The sequence below is a fragment of the Notamacropus eugenii genome, chromosome 1 (genome assembly GCF_028372415.1).
Source record: "Notamacropus eugenii isolate mMacEug1 chromosome 1, mMacEug1.pri_v2, whole genome shotgun sequence".
In the NCBI taxonomy this organism is placed as follows: Eukaryota; Metazoa; Chordata; class Mammalia; order Diprotodontia; family Macropodidae; genus Notamacropus; species Notamacropus eugenii.
In genome coordinates, this window is record NC_092872.1 from 125,680,848 (window position 1) to 125,703,170 (window position 22,323).

The window sequence follows — 22,323 nt, forward strand, 5'->3', positions numbered from 1 at the left end:
CACCAAAGCTAAAGAAATAGGGATATTGCTCCAGGATTAAAGTGGGAGTGATTAAATTAGATTTGTACTTACAGCGCCTTTATATATTTGCAATCTGAGTTCTTTTGTGAGCCTATCTAACTTTACTACTAAGCATTTATTTGGTAGAAGCATTGGAATATAGATACCTTTCATTTCTTCTTGTCCTACCTACCAAGCTCTTGTGTGGTACCTGAGCTGTAACTAAAGAGTCAGATTTCTTAATATTGACAGATGGAATTTTTTATTTTTTAGGGGGAGAGGGAGGGAAGAAACTGGTTTATTCACATTTTAAAATAAAATAACATCTCAATAGGAGACCTCATGGACTAAAATATATGACCATGTGGGAAGCCAGCAGGGCCAGATGCCCCCTCTTTTTTGCTTTGTAGACATTTGAACTTGCTATGTTCTACACGATGACACATTTTGGGCCATAAGCCATTCAAGCTTTTTGGTTTATTTTTAAGTGACTAGCACCAAAAAGAAACGTGAGTCATTCTGTAGAATTAATTTCTTTGCATATAGAGATCAAAGAGTGGGCAGGTACTGGGCTCAGAATATTACAGTTTTAAATATTACAGGGGAACACATACATTGGAATTTGAATTTTTAAAATAAGTTTACTTGAATTAACTTTGTTAATAAATCATGAATATATTAGCTGGTTTTTTCTTATGAAAAATCACGATAGTTTAGATAGATTAGGATTTAAATCCTAAAAATTTAGCTCTGCACTAGATTTTAGGACACTTTTCTAATAGCATATCTGTGCCCTCCAAAATGTACTTTATTTCTTGATTGAAAGATTGATTCACCATCACTGGATCCTTGTTTGCATCAAACTACTTGAATAAAAATTCTTACTCAGATTCAGCTTCTCTTATGAACAGAGCAAAATATTGTTACTGTTATCAGAGTAAACAGAAAGGAAGCAAGCCAGTGGGGTCTGACTCAGCTCTGGGAACCAAACCACAAGTGGTCAATTGAATTAGATTTGTATGCACATGAAAGAAACAGAATTATAAGATCATTTGAATTGCTGCAGTTAATGTGCTGCAACTTTTTTTTTTTTAACTGGCTTGCTTTCCCTTTTGGTTCATCTTCCATTGACATAACCAACCTAGTGCTAGGTTTATTGAAGTGCTTGACTTATGCTCGGGTAACTTAATTTTTTTAAAAAATTGAACAACTTGGGGCAGCTAGGTGGCACAGTGAGCAGAGCACTGGCCCTGGAGACAGGAGGACCCGAGTTCAAATGTCACCTCTGACACTTGACACTTACTAACTGTGTGACCTTGGGCAAGTCACTTAACCTCAATTACCTTGCCTCCCTATCCCCCTAAAAAAAAAAGTAAAGTAAAATTGAACAACTTTAACTAATTTAGAAAAACTTAAAATTCTGTGTAGCATCATAACTATCTGAATAGTCATTATAGGTATTATAGTCTTTTTGCCTATCTACCCCTACATCCCCTTCTGCCAAACTCTACATAAATCTATACAGGACTGCTGAAAGTGACTACTTTATAGTAATTCTTGAAGGAGTCCAGCATGAGTGTGACTGTGTGTGTCCTTAAGAGCTCATTTTATTGAGGATTGCCAAGGGACATAGTGATCATGTGTTCTCAGATTAAGGCTCATTTCTGGGAGGTGAATGTCTAAGCACCTCAAAGTCAGAGGCATTCTTAGCAACCTATGCATATATCCCAGTTTCTTACATCAGATACAGCTGTTAATGATACTGTTTTCCAACTTTGCTTTAGTTCTAGTGGGATTAAACACCTTCAGTGAATACTAATGATTCTGTCTACAGTAGAAATTGAATTTGGAGTTGCAGCGGGAATGGATGATTATTAATAGGACACGAAAAGAAACCCAACCATTTTGGAGCACTCTCTAGGTTCCATAACACTGTTGGGTGCTTTCTTATGGAAAGGCACAGCTTGTTTTGGTGATATGCTCCATTCCACCATAGGATTAGAACTTTGTGTCTCACTTCTGTAGACCATATCTATCAGATGATGGGTGACTTCTGGGCATTTGCTACTAAGTGGGTGGGAGAATGTGAGAGCTGTTTTGCATTTCTTGATAAGAAGGGATCAGATTGGTTCAGAACTGTGCATCTGTGGGGGTATGGGAAGAAAATAATCCCTGCTCCCAACACAATAGGTTGCTGCTGATGGTAGGTCTGTTACAACAGCAAATACTACTAGCTAGTTCATTTTCCCTCTCTCCCTTCAAAAGCCTGGCACTACTGTTGCTGGCAGCAAGGACAGATGAACTAGGGGTTGGGGCAGCATCCAGCAAGAGCACTGGAGGTAAGCGAGGCAAAGCCGCTGTGGGAACCGTGGAGGAGATGGGATGCATAGAGTCCATTGAGCAACCAGGGAGGTCCTTCTCTCCAACTCCTTCTGAGTGCTGGGCTGCTGTAGTGACTGAGAGTTTGGAGGAAGGGCCTGAGGCAACCATGCTTGCCCTTGCCATCTCAGCCTAGGATCAGATAGATGGGAAAGGTGGCTGGGTGAAAAGTAGAATGATGGAATGCTACAAGATGTTCGTGTTTGCATGTGGAGAAGTCCCTGGGAGGAATAATCATTCTCTCTGTAAAAGAGTAAAATTTGAATCAACAAATGAAAAATAATTTTTTAACAACTGTGCTAAATAAAGAGGTAAAAATTGAGATTACTTTATGAAATAAGCACTTGAAAAATAGTTAACCTTGAGGAGAAGAATCAATAAACAAATACTTATTAATCATCTGCTTTGTGCCTAGGACTGAGAATACAAAGACATGTAAAAGAAATCTATGCCCTCAAGGAATTTATATTCTGTTAAGGGGGACAATATATGCATCTACAGGTTTATACAAAGTAGATGGGAGATAATTTGATTGTAAGTCAGTAGGAGCTAGAGAGATTAGGAAGGGCTTCTTGTAAAAAAAAAGGACCTGTGCTGGAGCTGAACCTTGAAGGTAACTAAAGAGGCAGAGGTGAGACAATTCATTCTGGGCATAAGGAACAGCCATCGCAAAGGCCCCAGAGAAGGGAGATGGAGTTATAATATATGAAGAAGAGTAAGAGGACTAACCCGGCTGGAGGGAAGAGCTTGTGAAAGGAAGTAATGCATTGGTATCACTTTTGTGAGAAGCTTTAGATGCCAAATGGAAGACGGTGATTCAGAAACCTATGAAGACTGTAATGCATGAGGAAGTGACTGTAAGAGGAAGATCATGGTAGCATCAGTTTAGAACTGGAAGATCCCTTACACACTCCATAGTCTAATTACCTCATTTTAAGGCTTACGAATACCGTCTTGAGCTGAGATGGATGGATATCTATCAAGATGTGGACAAAGAAGTAGAAACTGAAGGTGGAAAATCAGCGGAGTGAAATTGTTCTGCTTCGCTCTGGAGATGACTTCTCACAGTTTTTTTGTAAAGAGGAAAGAAAGTCGGGTTTGGTGAAGGTTCTGAACCATAGGTGTCAAACACACCAAGTGTCAGTGGGGCTGAACCAGATTATACGTTGAATTGGGAAATATTTAACAAAGCAAGTAAAAATACAATGATTAGGTGTCATTCTATTTTACAACTCTTTTTTACAATAATTTTACTTTTTACAACAATACAAAACTTATAGGGGTGGCCTAGTGGCTGTGGTCTGATCTGCTCTTGCTTTGTCCTTCATTTTCAAAGAGGAGCAATGGCATCTCAAGTGATACCTTGAATTGGATTGAAGTGTTAGCCTTGTTCTCTCCTCCTGAGTCATCCAGGTCTAGTTGCAGGACAAACGTCAAGATGGCTTGGGATGACCCAGGAGACAGTCAATGATCTTGGGAGCCTTTAATGCAGTCATTGGTCTGAGCTTCTCTCGTTCTAGATAAAGGTGGCTGCTGAGTCAGTCTAGGCTGTACCCCTTTTAGAGTTCCCATAGCTGAAACTAAAGAAAATGGAAGAGGGCAAGGGTATGGAATGAGACAGCCCTTTGTAGTGGTGATCTTGGGTCCTCCCAGTTGTCCTTTGCCTTCAGGTAAAAATGGACCCAGGCAATGCTCTTTGGAGGTTTGTCAGAAAATCCTCCCCCACAGCCAACTGTGGACCATTCGAATGAAGAGTTAGTTCTGCTGCTCAATTTAGATGCTGCTGTCACCCTATAAAAAGACAAAAGCTCAGACATTTCAGGACCCCAATACCAGGAAAATCAGGAAGTTGAGTCAAAAGAAAAACTTTCCTGCAAAACTCTGTGACTAAAGAAAAGAGTTGTCAATCTGAGCAAACTACCAAGTACATTCAAAAATATTATAAAGAAAGAGCTTGCACAGCATGATTTCCTAAAGAAAAATAAAGTCCCTGAAGAATTGTGATGGTCTTGTTCTCTGTATCCTCCTTTGACCCATGCTGCCTGTAAGTAACAAGTCAGTATTCCAGGAAGTGCTGTGTAGTCCTTACTACACCTTTTGGAATCGATTTTCTTCAAAACTTAGCATGGTGGGCGTGCTACTTTCAGTTTTTCCTGATTCTTTTGGCTCCTTTTCTCCCCAAGTGCAAGTGCACTTTCTCCCCAACTTACCGACTTGTGTAGATGCACTTAGGATCTCCCAAGTAGAATGTAAGCACTTTGAAGACAGAAGCTTGTACTTTTGTGTTAGTGTCTCAGTAGTCAGCACGGTACCTGACACAGTGAGCACTTAGTAATAGCTTGTTGATTTCTTGGTTGACTAGCTGAAGACCATCTGCATCATGCAACATGGGCAGCAGGAAGCAGGCTCACCAGTGAGCGTGTGGGAGCATCACCAGAACATAGTAATAACTTCAGAGGTGTGAATTGCCCCTCGCTGCTCTGATCACTTGTGTTACCTGTTTGTGTAAGTCCCTGTGTGAATTCCTTGACAAATATATTCTCCATATGTGTATTCTGCGTGTATTTGTATAATTCCAACATATTCTCACTTTTTCTACTTAGATTGTGTGCACGTGTGTCTGTTTGTGTGTGTGTTCTGTTATTTTATTTTTTATGCTATTTCATTGAATACCTTTGTTTTGAACCTGTGTCTCCTCTGGAAAATTGGTAAAAAGGAAACACATCATTGGCAACTCATGAGCTATGATTTGGAGAGGGTTCCAATAGAATATAGTTCCTAGAATATAGAAGAGCTTTTTGGGGACTCTGGGTGGGGGCCAGGGTTAATGGTTCATAGGTAAGGTGGACCTTAGGTGCCATGAAGTACAGAATGTTCCAAAAGTCAGTGTGGCTTTCAGCTTTATGACGTATAAGCTTTATACCTGAAAGGCTCACTAAGACTTTTGGGTTACTCTGTGTATACACACTGAACAGTAGTTATATAAAATCACCATAGAGTACCAGAAGGACAAGATGCACTACAATGGTGTATTTTGAGACTTAACACTGGCAAACAATAGTTAAGATCCACCTTTGTTAGAAATATCTCCTGAAGTTTAGATATGTTTACATACCCTGTTGACTTTTAGTTTTTCAATATTTTAACTCAGTAGCAGCCAAATTGCTGAAAATTGCTCAGGGCTACCCCAAATATGCTTTTTTTTCTTCCTCAAATATTTCTTTTTCCTTTAGATATATTAAAATTAATTGTCTTTAAAAGTACACTTATTTTTGTATATTTTAATTTATACTTAAGTTGCTAGAATTAAACATATTCGTTTCTTAACTCATTTAGGCTAATCTTAAAAATATTTGGTATTTTACCACATTTAGTATTACTGTATATTTTTTAGGTGTATTTATTTCTTTTACTGTGAAAATCAATCAGGCTTTTATTAAATACTTTCCATATGCTAGGCACCAGGTTAGGCACTATGGTTACAAAGCAAAAGTGAAAATAATCCCTGCTCAGAAGCAGCTCAGATTCTATTGAGGAAGGCAAACATGCACATATACAAAACACACAACATATATACAACGTAGAGGAAAGATTTTTCAGTGCAGTAGGCGGGGGAAAAGGGAAAAACTAGCAGCTAGAGGAGGTTAGAAAAGGCATCATGTAGAAGGTGGTGCTTGAGTTTTGAAGGTGGAGTTAGAGTGCATTCTAGGGTTGGGTGACAACCAGTGTAAAAGGACAGAGATAGAAAATTGAGTGTTGCATTTAGGAATATCAAAGCCAGTTCAGTTAGAACCAAGAGTGCATTAAAGATAGTGATATGGAATAGTTAGCTATAGATTCCTTTTCAAAAGAACTATGAGAAGAAAAACTAGAGTACTATAACTCAGCAATCGTTTTCTTTCCTGGTATGTTTAATTCAGTAAACATTAAATGCATTTACTGTATACAAATCATTGTGATTAAAACACTTGAGTATACGAAGACAGAGATTAGTCTGTGCCCCAAAGGAATTTACAGTTCTGCTGGACTGGTTTGTATTTTTCTTTACGTGTATGCATTTGAAATTCTAACGGTCTAATCATAGTAACTGCATTTATATAGCACTTTAAAGCTAGCAGAATGCTTTGCGTCTGTGGTCCAGTTTGGTCCTGGCAGCACCCTGAGAGGTAGGTGCTGTTATTGTACACACTTTATAGATGAGACACTGGGAGGTTAAGGGACTTCCCTGGAGTGCTGGTGAGTATCTGAAGGAAGATTTAAACTCAGGCCTCCCCGACGCTCAGGTGTGCTTTCTGTGCCAGACTGAGGCACATGTGCTTTTGTCTCTTCTGAGGAGGGCAAACCTTATGTATGTGAATGATTGTCTTTTTTTTTTAAATAAAAGTGGAAGGCGTTGGAGACAAAGATGTGGTGTAACCAAGGCTTTTGGTTTTCCTAGGGTCACCAAACTCAGTGTTTTCTGCCAAAACTCTGGAACAGTTTTGAAACTCTTTTTGGCCAAAGACCTGCTATGGAGAGGCTTTTTTAAGGACCTGTGAGGTATATGAACCTTTCCCAGAAATTTTTGGTTTATGATGAGAGTAACAGACCATCCAGTAACAGTGTTTTAGAAACAACAGTCTATGCTCTCTGAGAGGTATAAGAGTCATGGAGAGTTGTAGAGCAATCTGTGTAAAGAGGTAAAAATCACTAACAGAATCTTTGATCGTATTTTTTTCTCTTTAAAATTTTTTTTATCAATATCTTTTGTTTCCATATAACTTACAGTTCTCATTATTTATTATCTTAGCTGTTAACCCCTCTCTTCCTGACATCTATCCTTTACAATAGAAAAGAAAATAAGAGGAAGAAAAAAAAGTTAAGCACAACTGATATTTAAAATCTAGTATTCCCCAACCTGATCTGCTACTTGTACAAAGAAGGCCAGAAAGTATCTTCTTGTTTCTCTCTGTGGGGCCGTGCTTGGTCATTATTATTTCATAGTATTGTTTTGATTTGTTTTGTTCTGCCCTCATTTACAGTGTAGTCATTTTGAATATCTTACTGATTCTGCTTATTTCACTTTTCTTGAATTCATATGTCTTCATATGCTTCTCTGTATTCATTATTTTTATCTTTTCTTAAAGTGCAGTAATATTCCATCACACAACCATGGCTTGTTTATTCTCCAATTGATGGACATCCACTTTGTTTCCATTTCTTTACTAATACAAAAAACATTGCTAAAAATGTTTTGGTTTATATTTGTCATTGATCTTGTGTATGCTTAACTATGAATTTTTGAGTCAGAGGAAACATTTTAGTCATTTTATTTGCATAATTCCGAATTGCATTCTCCAAAGAGTTGGACTAATTTCATACGTCACCAACAATGCATTAATGTGCCCATTTTTCATAAACTCCCTTCAGTGTGGCCTGAGGTACAGCGTGGCCTTAGGCTTGTTTTGATTGGCATTTATCATTATTAGTGACTTGGAGCTTTCTTCCTTGTGGTTGTTAACAGTTTACAATTCTTTTTTGAGAGCTGTTTTTTCAAATTCTTTGACTACTTATCCATTTGGTCTTCTATTTTTGATAGGTATCTATACGTATCTTGGATATCAAATATTTATCACAGATACTTGATAAAAAAGATTCTTAGTTTAATGCTTTTCTTATTCTAGTTGCATTTTTTTTTACATGAAAGCTTTTCAGTTTTATGTAATTGGAAATGTCTGTTTTATCTTTGTAATCATCTCATGTTTGATTAAGAATTCATCCTCTACCTATTGTAAAATTTATATTATTTGCTTCTCTTTTTTTAATGGCATGATTTTTAATATTCATGTCATTTATCCATTTTGAATTTATTGTGGAATATAGTATAATATGTAGGTCTAGGCCTAATTTTTGCCAATCTTCTTTCCAGTTATTGCAGCAATTCTTATCAAATAGGGATTTATTTTGTAGTTAATTTTAATTTTTGAGTTTATCAAACACTGGGTTGTTGAGTTTTGGTTTTTTTTGTCCAGGGGAGGTAGCTTTTACAGCCCTTGAAATCAAGGAATACTTGGGATTTCCCATGTGTGCTAAGTTCTACCCAAGAAGTGCTACCTCTGACATGTACTGATTTTGTGGTCCCGGGTAAGTCATAACTTCTAAGTGTTCTAGGCAGTGCTCCAAGTCTTTAAGATGCAGAGATGGTGCTGACCCTTCATTGGTAGGTGGAGTTTCCTCACTTGGAAATTCCCTATATCAATTAAATCACAAATCTAGTCTTGATCATTATTTTTTAATAAGTAGCAAAATTTAATCATTCAAAGAGCACCCTTAGCTATCTAAAATCTTCGGGAACATTTGCTTCTGACCATTAAATTATGTCTAGTTTGAGATTTAAGAGGTCTTAGAGGCTAAGATCATAGATCTAGAGTTGAGGCCCATAGACAGGGCCTCATAGGCTAGAGATCCCAGTTCTAGCTATGTATGCTAAGGGGTGGGATTGGAAGTAGAACGAAACAAGAATAAACTTTAACCTTATAGTTTTGGAAAGAAATGAAGTTCCATACCTGGTTCCTAGTTTCTCATGCTGAGGTTTTGTGACAAACTGTAGCAGCTATCTAAAAATTAACCTGGACTTTTGCTTATTCTAAATGAGTGTCCATACTTTAAAAAAAAAATTTAAATAATGGATATTTATTGATATCTTTTATTTTTTAATCATCTGAATCTCCCTCTGTATTCTTCCTTTCTTCCCTCAGAAAGCCATCCATGTAACAAAGAATTTAAAAAATAAAAGGAGAGATAAATTAAGCAAAATTTAATCAGCCCATCAAAAAAACCAAATCCAGGTTTTAATTATACATAGTGTTCCACAACCTTCATGACCTATACAAAGGTGTGTGTGTGTGTGGGAGTGGCTTTTCACATCTCTTTGGGGCCAAGTTTGTTGATACTTTTGCAGTATTCAGTTTTGCTTGTTTTGGAGTGGGGGTTCTTTCCATTTATATGATTGAAGTCATTGTGATAGTTGTTTTCCTGGCCTTGTTACTTCACTTTGTATCAGTTCATGGTAACCTTTCCAGGTTTCTCTGTATTCACTATGTTCATTATTTCTTACAACACAATAATATTCTATTATCTTAAAATATACATTTTATTTAGTCATTCTTCAAATTGATGGACATCCATTTTTTTATGCTTATTGCCATATATGGAACCTTCCATTTTGTTAGTGACCACCTTGGAATATACTCAGCAATGGAATTTCTGGGTCAAAGGGTATAGACACTTTAGTCGCTGTATTTGCATAATTCCAAATTGCTTTCTATATTGTTCGGACCACTTCAGAGCTGTATCAGCAATGGATTAGCGTGTCTGTCTCTGCATAATCCCTCCAACATTAATTATTTTCATATTTTGTTGTCTGTGCCAATTTACTTGGTATGAGATGAAACCTCAACATTGTTTTGATTTGCATTTTTCTTCTTATTAGTGACTTGGAACGTTCTTTGATATGTTTGTTAATATTTGCAGTTCTTTTTTTGAGAACCATTCAGGTTGGGTTCACTGACTGTGGATTTACTAAATTACTATCCTGGGGATACTTTTCTCTTCTTCCCCTACACTGTCTCACTTGGGGATTTCATCAGCTCTTGTGATTCAGTTATCATCTCTATGCAGATGATTGCAGAGTCTATATATCCGCTTGTAAAATCTCCTGAGTTCCACTCTCATATTAGTAATTACATTTTGCATATTTCACATCAGATGTCTGTAAGCACACTTAAGATGTCAGAAGCAAAATTTACTATCTTTCACCCCAACTCCTCCACTTAATCGTGCAGGCAGCTAGGTGGCATAGTAGCACTGGGCCTAGAGTCAGAAACACTTGAATTAAAATGTGACCTCAGATACTTTACCTGTGTGACCTTGGACAAGTTACTCTAGTTTCCTCAACTGTAACATGGAAAAGTAATAGCATCTATCTACCCTGCTGAGTTATTATGAAGATCAAATGGGATAATTTGTAAAGTGCTTAGCACAATAGCTGGCACATAGTAGGTACCTGATAAATGCTTATCAATTGTCCTCTCCCCTCTTTCCAACTTTCCCATTTCTGTCCAAAGTCAGCCAGGTTTGCAGCTTTCCTTTCATCTTTGATACCAGTCATACCCTGCATATCCAATCTGTTGTCAAGTCTTGCATTTCTACCTTGATAGCGTCTCCCATATATGTTCCTTTCTTGACACTTAACTCAGCTGCCACCCTGGTGAAAGCCTCTTGCCTGGACTGTTGCAGTAGCCTCTGATTGGCCTTCCTACCTCAAATCTCTCCTCATTCCAATCCATTCTCTGTTTAACTTCCAGAGTGATTATTTTAAAAAAGCAGTTTTCCCCCTACTCAGAAAACTACCTTTAACCTTCATGATCAAGTATGAACTCCCTTTGTCATTTAAAGCATTTCTCAGTCTTTCCCTTTTCTGTCTTTCTAGTCTTACCCTTTGTTCCCTTTCATTTACTGTGGCCACACTAATATATTTGCTGTTCCTTGGACATGATATTCATTCTCCCTACTCAGAGGTTTTGTTTTTTGTTTGTTTGGGTTTTTTTTCCTGGCCATTCTCCGTGTTTAGAATGCTCTCTCTTGGTCTTTATCATTGCATTATTGATTATTTGGTTTTCCTTTCCCTTTTGAAAAAATCAGCTGTGCCTAATGATTTATCAATTTTACTATTCCCCAAGAAACCAGCTCCTATATTTGTCATCACAAATTCCAGAGCTCCTAGATCAAAATGAATTCTTGAAGCAGTCAGAAAGAAAGTTCAAATATTGTGCAGCCACTGTCAGGGTAACCCAAGATTTAACAGCTTCCATATTAAAGATGTACAGATACTTGGAATTTCTAAGAATTTTATCATTATTATGGCAGTAAAAGGAGTTTACATGGAGAGAGGGCATGGATATGAATTATGTTGGAATCATCTCCAAAAAAAAGAAGGGGGGGGGGGAGTGGGATGCACTAGGAAAAGGAGGAAGGGAAAGGTTAAATAGGGGAAATTATCCCCCATAAAGAGGCATGAAAAAGCTTTTACAGTGTAGGGGAAGATGGAAAAGTGAGGAGGGGAACACTCGAAACTTACTCTCATCAAAATTGGATCAAAGAGGGAATATACACTCAACTGGATATAGAAGTCTGTCTTACCCTGCAGGAAAGTATGAGAGTAAGGGTCTAAGAGAAGCTGTGGGGAATGCTGATAGAAGGGAGGGTGAATTGGGGAAGACTGTAGGCAGAAACAAAACACTTTTGAGGATGGACAGGGTAAAAGGTGAGAGACAGAAAGAGACTGAGAGACAGAAAGAGACAGAGAGACAGAAAGAGAAGGATAAATGAGTAAAATAGAATGGAGGGAAATACACGGTAGTCATAGCTGAAAAAAAATTTCTCCAACAAGTTTCTTGATAAAGGCCTCATTTCTCAACTATATAGAGAACTGAGTTAAATTTATAAGAATACAAGTAATTCCCCAATTGGTAAATGGTATAATACGAACAGGTAGTTTTCAGACAAAGAAATTAAGGTTATCAACAGTAATATGAAAAAATGCTCTAAATCACTGTTGATTAGAGAAATGCAAATTAAAACAAGTCTGAGGTAGGTACCACCACCTCCACCTATCAGATTGGCTAATATGACAAAAAGTAAAACATTCCTGGGAGTTGTCATTTTGGAGTCTCTTGCAAGAGGTGATCATTGGATTCTTTCAGTTTCCATTTTACCCTTTGATTGTAGGATATCAGGGAGTTTTTCCTTGATAATTTCTTGAAAGATGATGTTTAGGCTCTTTTTGTGATCATGGCTTTCAGCTGGTCCAGCTGAATAGGAATATTCTTAAATTATCTCCCCTCAGTCTATTTTTCAGGGTAGTTTTTCCAGTGAGATGTTTCACATTTTCTTTTATTTTTTCGTTCTTTTTTGATTTTTATTGTTTTTTGATGTTTCAAGGAGTCATTAGCTTCTACTTGCCCAATTCTGTTTTTAATGAATTACTTTCTTCAGTGAGTTTTTGTATCTCCTTTTCTATTTGGCCAATTCTGTTTTTATTCTCGTAAATTTATTTTTAAAAATTGATTTATTTTCAGTGTTCCACAATCACTACCATACAACCCAGATTTTTTCTTTCTCTCTCTCCCCCTCCCTACCCTCTTCCTCCCCAGACAGCCTACAGTTTTATATAGGTTCTTACACATACATTCCTATTAAATACATTTTCACCATAGTCATATTGTATAGAAGAATTAAAATGAATGGGAGAAATCATATAACAAACCAAAACGTTAATACAAAAGAAAATGATCTGCTACAATCTGCAATTGAATTCCATAGTTCTTTCTCTGGATGTGGAAGGCATTTTGCCTTAAAAGGTCATTGGGAATTTTTTAAGTCCTTGCAAGGCAATGAAGTTCTAACTCTACCAGAAAAAATCCTCACACACTATGGTTGTCGCTATGTACATAGCTCTCCTGGTTCTGCTCCTTTCGCTCAGCATCAGTTCATATAAGTCTTTCCAGGTCTCTCTGAAGTCTTCCTGTTCATCATTTCTTATAGCACAATAGTATTCCATTACATTCAAATACCACAATTTATTTAGCCATTCCCCAATTAATGGGCATCCCCTTGATTTCCAGTTTTTGGCCATCACAAAGAGAGCTGCTATAAATATTTTTGTACATGTGGGACCCTTTCCCATTTTTATGATCTCTTGGGTATTCAGTCCTAGAAGCGATATTACTGGGTCAAAGGGTATGCATATTTTTGTAGCCCTTTGGGCGTAGTTCCAGATTGCTGTCCAGAATGGTTGGATCAGCTCACAGCTTTCCACCAACAATGAATTAATGTTCCAACTCTCCTCCCACATCTTCTCCAGCATTCATCATTTTCCTGTTTTGTCATGTTAGCCAATCTGGTAGGTGTGATGTGGTATCTCAGAGTTATTTTGGTTTGCCTCTCTCTAATCAGTAGTGATTTAGAACATTTTTTCATATGACTATAGATAGCTTTCATTTCTTCCTCTGAAAACTGCCTGTTCATATCCTTTGACCATTTATCAGTTTGGGGACCAATTTTGCTTTTAAAGGAATTCTTCAGTGAATTTTTGTTAATCTTTTTCCAATTCTCCTTTTTAAGGGGTTCTACTCTTCAGTGGATTTTTTTTGCCTCTTTTGCCGTTTGGCCTATTCTATTCTTTAATATTCTTCAGTATTTTTCTTGTGCCTCTTTTACCAAGTTGTTGATTCTTTTTTCATGATTTTCTTGCAGCACTTTCATTTCTTTCCCCAATTTTTTCTCTCCATCTCGTATTTGGTTTTTAAAATCCTTTTTGCATTCTAATAGGAATTCTTTTTTGGACCTGATATTAGTTCACTTTTTTTTTTTTTTTGAAGTTTTGAATGGAGTAGTTTTGAGTTTGTGGTCTTTTTCTTAGTTTGTATTTTGATCTTGCCTGTCTGATGTCATGATTGAATTTCCTGGGTGTTTTGTTTTGTTTTTTAATTTACCTGATGCATTGTAAATCTTGTTCTAGCCTATCATTTTTATTCTGTGTATATCTTTTTAGGTGTGTTTCTTACAAGCAACGGATTGTGGAGTTTTGTGTTCTTATCCAGTGTTTTTGTTGACTTGTTTAATCCATTCACATTTAAAATTATGAGAGCTAGGTTTATATTTTCCTACATTTGTCTCTAATATTTTTTATGTCTGAATGGGAATTCAGAAATGATGCTGTTTCTCTCTGTCTCTAACCTACCTTCCTAACTTCATTTCATGTTTATTCCCATTCATGTACTTTGTGTTCCAAGTAAACTGGTCTCCTAACTTTGAACAAGACTTCCTGACTCCTATTTCTACATTAGCACAAAGCACCACCACCACTACCCACCCAAAATTTTTTATTTTTATACTTCACTCTTTAAAAGTCAAAAAAAAAATTTACTGATGCTTTTTTCTATGCATGTAACCGCATCTTTTCAATAAAAACTCTGCCTTTTGACAGATGATTATCAAACAAAACATCAACCGTTAGCCATCTCTGCAAGTGTTTGCTTCATTTCACATTTGTTTACCCTGCTTTAGATGTGAGACATGCTTCACTATCACAGGTACAACTGGTCATTGTATTCATCAGAGTGGTGAAAATGCAATTGTTAATCACCCTGTCTTTTAAGAATCACCATCTTTTGAGGTCCACCTCAGGTTACCAGCTCTTCTGGATTGTTCCTTTACTCTCATCAGTGTGGGGTGTGTGTGTGTGTGGGGGGGGTTTCCTCTATTGTTTCACCCAACTGTAAGATCTCCCAGGCAAATATTTTAATTGATGGTTCTTTATCAGTACAGTTGTTTTGCATAGAGTAGGTGCCTAATAAGTGTTTGAATTGAAGAGTCAACAGTGTAGATACAACTGATAAAATTGTGAAGTTGAAAGAGTGAATAGGTTTAGGAGGATAGTTGGTGACTATTTTTATTCACACTGAGTTTAACTGGATGGAAAAATAAGAATAAGAAATTGGAAATAATTTGGTATTAAATATATTTTGGCTTTCTAATTTCTCCTATTCTCCTATCTTTCTTTTCTACCTAATTATTATGAACATTGGTACAAAAAAAATTACAGAATTCTTAAGAACACAAACAAATTGTCCAGAAGTACAGTCACTTGCCCTATTTTGTTGGTCACATTCAGTGATTGATTCTAGATCAGTAAGAAGCTAGCTTTTTATTATATTATTAATTTCACCCTAAATCCAACTAGTGGTTCTCTATCAGTTGAATGCGCACATTACTACCTACCTACATGGAATACAATGTAGACAAGTGTGCTACACATGCTTGTTCATCTGCTTACCAATGTTACATTTTGGTGGAAACCCTAAGATTCTGGTGAATATGATTTGAGAAACATCCATTATATCACTGTCTTTTATCCATTATGGTGTTGATGATAACAAAATTAGGTCCTCAGTCTTAGTTTTTAGTTGAGCCATTATGGATGGAAATATTGGAATATCTAGTCCAAGGATTAGTAACAGTTCCAAAGTGACCTGCCAAATCTTTGCTTATTGACCACCTGTGGTTGGGAACAACAATTGTTATTCATGTGTAGATTTGGCTGTGAAACTTATGAATTCTTGTCATGAGCAGTTTAGAGGGTGAAGCAATTTCATTGTTCTTGAAATGCAGGTATCCCTTCTTAGGTTCATGTTGCCGTTTTTAGAATTGTAAAGATTTCATGGCGAAAAGCAATTTTATCACTTCTCATTTGAAGTGCCACTTGAATAACCCTTTTATAAAACATAACCTTATTATTAACCTTGCCTTTTTAAAGCCATGGAGCTATAATATTTAATGTTGATTTATACTACCATTATGATGTCATTTTAAATAAGATGGTTGTTTTAGTACTTTTTTGTTAGTGTCTTTGAGTTTATTCGTAATATAATGAGTATCCCTATTTTTTAAGTTCTGTTTCTCACTGTTCCTGTTTTACTATTGTAGCATGTTTTCTTATTTACAATATTAAAATGTAAGATTAATTGTTGTGTGGGGATATAAAGTCTATGTATGGAATTTATGAAACATTCTTCAGTCTAACTGGATAACCCACCCCTCTCTTAAAAAAAAAGTTTTAGTATTCTCTGAAGAATTTAATCTGTTTGGGAGAATAGTTTATATGATTTTCTTGTTCAGGTTTTACCCTTCTCTCTTGAATCTATATTCTAAGTTAGAATCATAGAATTTCAGAACTGGAAGTTTCACCTGATTTTGTTCTTTTAGTCTAAAGACCTCATTTTAGAGATGAGAGAGAAAATCTGAAACCCAAAGAAGTTTGGGAGCTAATTAATTAGTGGCAGGTGTAACTAAAATAGTTTTCTGACTTAAGGCTAATGTTCCTGCCTATTACAGCAAGACTTAATTCCATTTCTTTTTTTCACAGAATTACTAGTCTAGATGAGTGGAAATTCGTAGATAGTATTTATCCTCGATTTTAGGAAAATTTTTGACATTATATCTCATTATTCACATGGTAAAGATGGAGAGAGATAGATTAGGTGAAAATTCAGATAGGTTAGATGGACATAACTGGTTGGATGACCAAAATGAAAGAGTAGTTGTTGATGGTTTAGTGCCAGTTTGGCTTGAGAGCTCCAGTGAGATACCTCAGGGATCTATACCTGGCTTATGCAGTTTAACATGTGTATCAGTGACTTGAATAAAGGCCTAGAAAGTGTACTTGTCGAATTTATAGATGTATTATAAGCACTAGGAAGCAAAAAAACTTCACGAGTACAAGTTGAGGGAGACATGGTGACTGCAGACTGTCAATCACCCTCTGTGCTTAGATCAGTGGATGGAGTTGGGGCCCAGAGTCAGGGAGACCTGGATTCAAATACGTCCCCAGAGACTTACTAACTGTGTAACCTTGGGCAAGTCACTTAGGATTCTGTTTGCCTCAATTTCCTCCTCAGTAAAATGAGCTGGAGAAGGAAATGGTGAACCACTCCAATGTCTTTGCCCCAAAAAATTCCAAACAATGGGTTACAAAGAGTTGGACACAACTAAAAAGGACTAAACATCAAGAAACCGAATCAGCGTTGTGTTGTGAGAGCTGAAAAAAAACATGAGCTTGTAATGGGGTGCGTTATAACATCGGAATAGCTTCCAGTAATAGTGAAGTGGTAGTTTCACTGTCCTCTGCCGTTATCAGAATTCATCTGGAGTATTATCTACTATGTGTCACGATTTAAGACATACGTTGATAAGCTGGAGCATATGTAAGTGAGTAGCCAGACTGTGGGAAGCGTTTAGCCTGGAGAAGAGAAGATTCTGGAGGAACGGGAGAACTGTCTTCAAGTCATTGTGAAAGAGAAGAGATGGAATTATGATTAAGCAGTACTTGTTGATGGAATGCTTGATTGACACCCCTCCCCTCAACCCCTGTTGGCCCTAGAAGAGAGAAACAGGAACAAATGAGTAAAAATTGCAAGGAGGCAAATTTAGGCCTGATATCATGGAAAACTGGCCAACATTTAGATCTGTTCAAAAGTAGGATGGTCCCATGCAGCTGCAAGTGCTAGCATTGCTTTTTGTCTTGAAACTGTCCCCAAGGCGGCTGTTCCCTTGTGACTGCTCAGCAGCGTTCCTCTCCTCTGGCAATTCTGTTGGGACTGAGCGCTGCTGCTGCTGCAGCTCTTGCTGTACTACTGCAACTACCTAGAGAGTGCATTAAAGTTTTGCAAAATGCTTTACATAGATTATCTCAAGTGTATCTCTCACCTCCATCCTAACTGGTATAGCATTATTATACCATTTTGGTTTTTTAAGTAATATGTTTTATTGATATCCTTTACTATCACATCACAGTCATTTTCAACCCCTCATTTTATAGAGAGGTCTTTTTGACTCTTAATACTACAGTTAACCTGTCCTCAAGGAGTTTACAGTCTAGTAGTAGGGAAAAGCTAGTAATACAAAGAACTATGGTACGAGGAAGATTGTGGTAAATATAGTGATGTCTAGGCATTGTGGTAATGGAAAATTTGAGAAAGGGAGTTCATATTCAGCTTGGGGGATGGAAAGATCTTGGAGGATGGGATACTTCCATCTGATCTTGAAGGCAGCAGTAAGAAATTTCAACATAAAAAGGATGAGGGAGAAAATAAGGGGTTCTGAGGCATGGGAACCACCTAACTTTGTCTTATTGATAATTTCATCACTGTAACATCCCTGTGTCACTTTCATCCTCCCTCCCAGACCAATCTCATACCACAAGTACTGTTTTTTAGAGTCAGCACCACTGATTGATGGATTGAAACAGTCCAAAACACGAACCTCCCACCTCCATGGAAGGGTAGATTAAAAATGGTTTTTCACATCTCTTCCTTCAAGTCCACTTGGTTTTCATAGTTTTGTTATATTTACTTTTAATTTTTTGTGTGGTTTTGTTGTCCATTTCCATATCCATTGGAGCTTCTTTGTATATTGTTTTCTTACCTCTGCTTACTTTGCATCATTTCTTACAGCATAATTGTATTCCATTACATTCATGTACCAGCTAATAATATTTTACTAGAAAAAGCTGTGTATTTTTGTGAGTTTTTCAAAAGGTTTTACTTCATTCTTTAACCACAATATCTAATGAAAATGCTGTGGGGGGTTTTTTCTGGTAGGACTATCAGTCCACTTTTTTAACAAAAGTTAATGGGAAAATTCACATTTTGGAATAATTTGTTTTTTGTTAGCATTATTTTACAGGAGTGCATCAGTTCTTCATATTGTCTGTAATTCACTTCTGGCCCCTAAAATCATTTGTTTGATATGAAGAACCTAAGTAATTCCTTGATTGCATGGGAGTTAAAGAGGATTATTTTGTGTTAAAAACAAAACAAAACAACCCAACAAAACTGTCCATATTGGTTTCCTCATTAGTTTGAGTGAACTGCCCATGTCAGTCATCTCCTTCAAGACCCAGCACACCTAAGGGACCTTCTTTCTATATTGTTATAAAGGTTACTTTGTGATTTTCTAAGTCAGTAGCCCACAGAGATTCATTTCTATTTGAGTTTGGCACCACTGTCCTAAACCATATGTTGTTCACAGCATATAATTTATTTTGTAAACATCAAAGTGTGATATAAGTCTGAGTTGTGTTATTATAGAGAAATGGAAAAATTTTAAAGTTTTAATTCGGATATACAAAGTTAGAAATTAATTCTTAAAATCAGGACCTCTATAATTCAGATAGAAATTGTATTGCATATATCACAGTGAATATCAGTTTGGGCACCCAACAAAACCTGATGGAGAAATGAAGTAGCATCTGAAATTGTCATTTGAAATTTAAACAAAATAGTAAAACTTGACTGTAAGATACACTGCTTGCTTTTAGCTAAGTGATACTCTGTTCACAAAGCCCTAGGGACAAATAAAGAAAAAATTAATTTATTATTTAATGCTAGAGATATTGACTGGGCCACATAAAATTATTTAGTTTTAAACAAAAACTATCATGCCTATAACCTATTTATTTTTTTTATCATGATAATGGCACTCACTTTGAAACTTTTACTTTTTAATCAGCATATAAACTTACCACTTGTTCCTATGGGAGTGTATATTAGTGAATATAAATGAAAAAGTATTTATCAAGCACTTACTAAATGCTGTCCTAAGCCATGGGGATAAAAATAGAAAAAGTTAAACAGTCTTTACTTTCAAGAATCTAATGCTATAGCTGGGGAAAGTAACAGAAAATAAAGTTCATCTTTTCTGGGCTAGATGTAAAGGCGTGGAAGTCTTAAGGGTGCACCTGCAGGTGGATACCAAGGCCTGGAGGTCTTTATGTTACTTAAGTAATTAAAGTAATAGTGCATGGGGCTGTAGGATGCAGAGGCAGGGCAGAAGGTGGGGTCTAAGGTGTTTTAGGAGGCAGGAGATACTAAATAGACCTTGCCAACTCATCAGAAGGAATGAAGTCATTGACCTCTGTCTTATTCAGACCTTCTGAGCTGTTGAGCAGTTCAGGCAAGTACGTACTGTATTCCCTGATGGTGAGGCCTTCCTACCTGGCTATCTGTGATGGGTTCTAGGATAGCCTTGGGAAGGCCTGATGGCTGGGGGTGAGGTGGGGAGAGCCGGAGGGAAATGAAGAAACCACATGATAGTATTCTTCCCATAGTTGAACTGAAAATCTCCCTCTCCCTCTGTCCCCCACTCCCTCATCTACTTCATGGGATTGATGTTCAGATGTGGTCTCAGACGCTGATGATATATCTCTGTTTTCTCATCTGTAAAACGGGGGAAATAATTGTACCTACCTCCCAAGGTTGTTGTGAGAATAAAAAAAGATAATATTCGTAAAGTGCTTCCCAAGCCTCCAAGTGCTATATAAGTAACTAGCTATTATTAATGTGGGGATCAAATGAGATAAAGGATATAAAATAGCTTTTTAAACTTTAAAGCAATATTGCTACTCATATTAATTTTGTCCTTATCTCCTCCTTCTATTTCTCACTCCCTTTTACCTTCTTTAAGTATTCCATAGAGGTTTTCCAGGTGTACATGAGGGTATGATAATGTAGGCCTTTCTACTAATGGAGTGATGTGTGAAATTTATTAAAGCAGATAATCCAGTGGTCTGCCCCAGCTCCCAGTGATCTATTAATGAAAAATATTTTGTTATAAAATAATTTTTAAAATTGAATTAATTAAAATTTGAAGTAATTTTTAAAGCAAATATGTTTAGAATCTGTGACTTAGGGTTTTTTAAATAGGTGATTTTAAAAAAGGCATTTCTGCACTAGCTGCAGAACATTGTTCTTGTTACACATTATTTTCCTTCTTATTCTCTAGAGTCCATTCAAACTGACTTTCTTGGTTTCCTTATAACGTTCCCCTTTGTTCCTTCTTGCTGTTCCATATAAAAATATGACAAAAATACTCAAAAATGAATTGAACATGATACCATCTATCAGGGTAAGTTGAAAGAGGCGATTCATTTTTGCATTGTGGTAGTGAGTACTCAGAAATATGAATCTTGCCAAAAATCTGTTATGTGAACTGTTACGATCTATTGTATCATGTATCTTTTGAGTCATTTAGTGTTTGCAGTAGATAGAGTCTAGGCCTGTAGTCAGGAAGACCCTAGCTCAGATTGTGCCTCAGACGCTTAGTGGGCATTTAACTTTTCACCACTTTCATTTCTTCTGCTGTAAAATGGGGACAGTAATAGGCATCTACCTTCCAGGGTTGTGGTGAGGACCAAATCCAATGTTATTTGCAAAGTATTTAGCACAGTGTCTGGCACACAGGGCACTTAATAAGTGTTTGTTCCCCTTGCAGCCGTCTGTTAGCAGAAGAGTACCTTCGAAAAAAGAAAGGAAGGAAGGAATTCACCTCCTTGGCTGGCCACATCAATCAGGTTAACTGAATGATTACTAACAATATTTACAGATTCCTCTCGTTCCTAGACATACACTGTGATGCTTAAAAAATAATTAAGCATTATCATATTATTTTCTCTAAAAATATTATTGATAACAATATTTTATCATTCAATTAAGTTGAATCAAAAATGGTTTTGAACTATTAATAAAAAATTTGATACATAAAATATTGTTCATTTCATTTTTATCTTGTCCTTTTTGTGTATATTTGGTAATGCATATAACATTTTAGTATGTTGGTACAATGTATAATTTATAGATAAAACTATCTTGAAGATGCACTCCCCAAATTTTTCACTAATAGAGGAGTACAATCAAAAAATTTAGAGACTGCTCCTTTATAGGATGAGAGTGTGATGCAGTAAATTGAGCAGATTCACTGTTTGACAAAAATTGCTGGGAAATTTGGACCCCTTATCATACCTTCTGCAAGACGTGGACATATGACAGACAGAAAAGGTCACACCATAAACTAACTAGAGAAACATGGAAAAAATTACCGATCTTTGTATGTAAGAAAAGTCCATGACCAAATAAGGGATAAAGAAAATCACATTAGAGAAAATGGATAATGTTGATCATATAAAATGGATAATTTTAATTGCATAATATATAAAAATGTTTGCACAAATAAATACAGTAGAACTAAGGGTAAAAAGGAAACAACTGGGAGAAAGTTTTTACAGCACATTTCTTTGATAAAAATCTTTTTTCTAAGATATATAAGGAGTTGAGTCAAATTTACAAGAATGAGAGTCATTCTGCAACTGATAAATGGGCTAAGGATATAAATAGTTTTCAAGGCAAGAAACCCAGGTTATCTATGGGTTTCTTTTACCCAGCCATATAAAAAAAACCTTCCAAATCACTAGTAATCAGAAAAATGCAAATTAAGGTAATTCTGAGGTTCTGCCTCCTATCCATCAGATTGCCAATATTTAACATTTTTTTTGGTCATCTGACCAAATAT

At 36.5% G+C, this 22,323-nt stretch overlaps 1 protein-coding gene across 3 annotated transcripts in view; it reads left to right on the forward strand.

The window, feature by feature from the left end:
• USP3 (ubiquitin specific peptidase 3) overlaps positions 1–22,323 on the forward strand; it is a 114,552-nt gene that overhangs the window by 14,343 nt on the left and 77,886 nt on the right. The window contains exon 1 of one of the 3 annotated variants that reach the window (XM_072613288.1): positions 11,380–21,328. The exons of the other annotated variants lie outside the window; for them this stretch is intronic. Within the exon in view, the coding sequence (XP_072469389.1) occupies positions 21,178–21,328 (151 nt within the window). The 5' untranslated portion in view covers positions 11,380–21,177. Of the gene's footprint in view, positions 1–11,379; positions 21,329–22,323 lie in introns of those variants that run through there. 3 annotated transcript variants of the gene reach the window in all.